This window comes from Tupaia chinensis, unplaced genomic scaffold (genome assembly GCF_000334495.1).
Source record: "Tupaia chinensis unplaced genomic scaffold, TupChi_1.0 Scaffold135484_1, whole genome shotgun sequence".
Lineage (NCBI taxonomy): Eukaryota > Metazoa > Chordata > Mammalia > Scandentia > Tupaiidae > Tupaia > Tupaia belangeri.
In genome coordinates, this window is record NW_006195768.1 from 1 (window position 1) to 1853 (window position 1853).

The following is a 1853-nucleotide window of genomic DNA, read 5'->3' on the forward strand; positions in this document are numbered from 1 at the left end:
TCCCGTAGCTTGCCCACGATGGCGTCTGAGTTCCAGGGAGAGGCTGCAGAGGGTCAAGGCTACCCGAAGTCCTCCTTTGCCTCCTCCGTCACATTTCTGGGGTCGAAGTTCTTTTCTGTTCTCGCCCCGCGTCTGCTGCGTTCTCAGCCTGCCCTCTTGCTTCCACAGGGTCCCAAAGGCAACAGAGGCGACTCGGTCGATGTAAGTTACCCGTGTCCAGAGGGTGCCCCTGCCTTGCCAGCCTTTCACCTGCCCCTCTTACATGATGTCTCGTTTCTTTTTAAAGCAATGCGCCCTGGTTCAAAGTATCAAAGACAAGTGTCGTAAGTAGCCCAGCCTGTGGCCCGTGCGCGTCCCCGTTCATATTGATAGATGTGCAGTCCTCACACGGTGGACACGCCTCATCCTCTCTTCTCTCTGTTCCTTTTGTAGCTTGTTGTTACGGTAAGCTCATCTCAGTGGTTTGGCTTCCTCCAGAAGAGGTAAGACCCCGTTCCAGTGAGTAAAGTGTGTCTTTGAATTCCCCACCCCACTTCCCACAGGGCCCCTGGAGTGCCCCGTCTTCCCGACGGAGTTAGCCTTTGCTTTAGACACCTCGGACGGGGTGACCCAGGACGTGTTCAGCCGGATGAGAGATGTGGTCCTCAAGATCGTGGGGGACCTGACCATCGCTGAGAGCAACTGCCCGCGGGGCGCCCGAGTGGCCGTGGTCACCTATAACAATGAGGTGACCACGGAGATCCGCTTTGCGGACTCCAGGAAGAAGCCTGCCCTCTTAGACAGGATTAAGAACCTCCCGTACTCGCTGACGTCCAAGCAGCAGAGTCTGGAAACTGCCATGTCATTCGTGGCCAGGAACACATTTAAGCGAGTGAGGAATGGGTTCCTGATGAGGAAAGTGGCCATTTTCTTCAGCAACAGACCCACGAGGTCTCTGCCGCAGCTCCGAGAGGCCGTGCTCAAGCTCTCAGACGCGGGGATCACGCCCTTGTTCCTGACGAGCCAGGAGGACCGTCAGCTCATCAATGCCTTGCAGGTCTGGGTTCTGCGTCGCATTGGGCCTGCCTCTTCTTGGGTCCAAGAAGGTTCTCAGCACACCCATGCCCTGGGCCGCCTTGTGCCCCTTAGCTCCAGATAGCCCGAATGAACCTGATGTGGCCAAGAGCGTCTCTCGTGAGGTCTCCAGGGCTGCCTTTTGCCTCCAGGGCAGTTGGGCACCTCATCTGTCCCCTCACGCGCTGACGGCTCTCGTCAGTTTGGGAGCAAGGAGATCCTACAGTTCATTAGAAGCTCCAGTGGGAAAGAGACCTGGTTCTGCAGATGTGAAGCCCATGTGCTGGCAGCACCCCACCCCACTCTGCCACAACCATGATCTCCCAGGGCTGGCCTCGGGGCTGCTGTCACTTAGAGAGGTCCCTGGAACATGGGTGACCCCTGACGCTCCAGTCTGCAGCATTGTGCAGGCCTGTCTCAGCAGGCTCCGGCTCCCAGGGTCAGCCTCCGGGGAGACCCGCTGCCCGTCCTCGGCATGTGGTGACAGGTGACGTCCCAGGTTACCTGTTACAGCCAGTCAGCATTGGCCAGTCAGCCAGCTCTGGCGGTTGTGCGCTAGACACAGGGATGAGGGCGTGAAGGCAGGAGCCAGGCAGGAGTCCGCAAGTGCCGGCTCTCGTCGCCGTCTGCCCCGGTCTCAGCCTGCGGCCATGCCGCTTCGCCTCTCCAGTTGTATCTCCCACTGTGAGACAAGGCTAGGGAGTGACCATCTCTACTCTCTTGCCTCCTGAACTGGGCACTCCATGGTTTTACCTGTGACTATGCCAACAAGAGACAGTTATGTCATTGCTGCCACCACG

General features: G+C 58.4%; 1 protein-coding gene across 1 annotated transcript; it reads left to right on the forward strand.

Moving 5' to 3' along the window:
* The first annotated feature begins 18 nt into the window (after positions 1-18).
* LOC102469950 (collagen alpha-3(VI) chain-like) lies at positions 19-1153 on the forward strand. The gene is made up of 4 exons (XM_006160955.3): positions 19-201; positions 287-323; positions 433-444; positions 543-1153. Exons 1-4 carry the CDS (start codon positions 19-21, stop codon positions 1136-1138), a joined length of 828 nt encoding a protein of 275 aa, XP_006161017.1. The 3' UTR covers positions 1139-1153.
* The last annotated feature ends 700 nt before the right edge of the window (positions 1154-1853 follow it).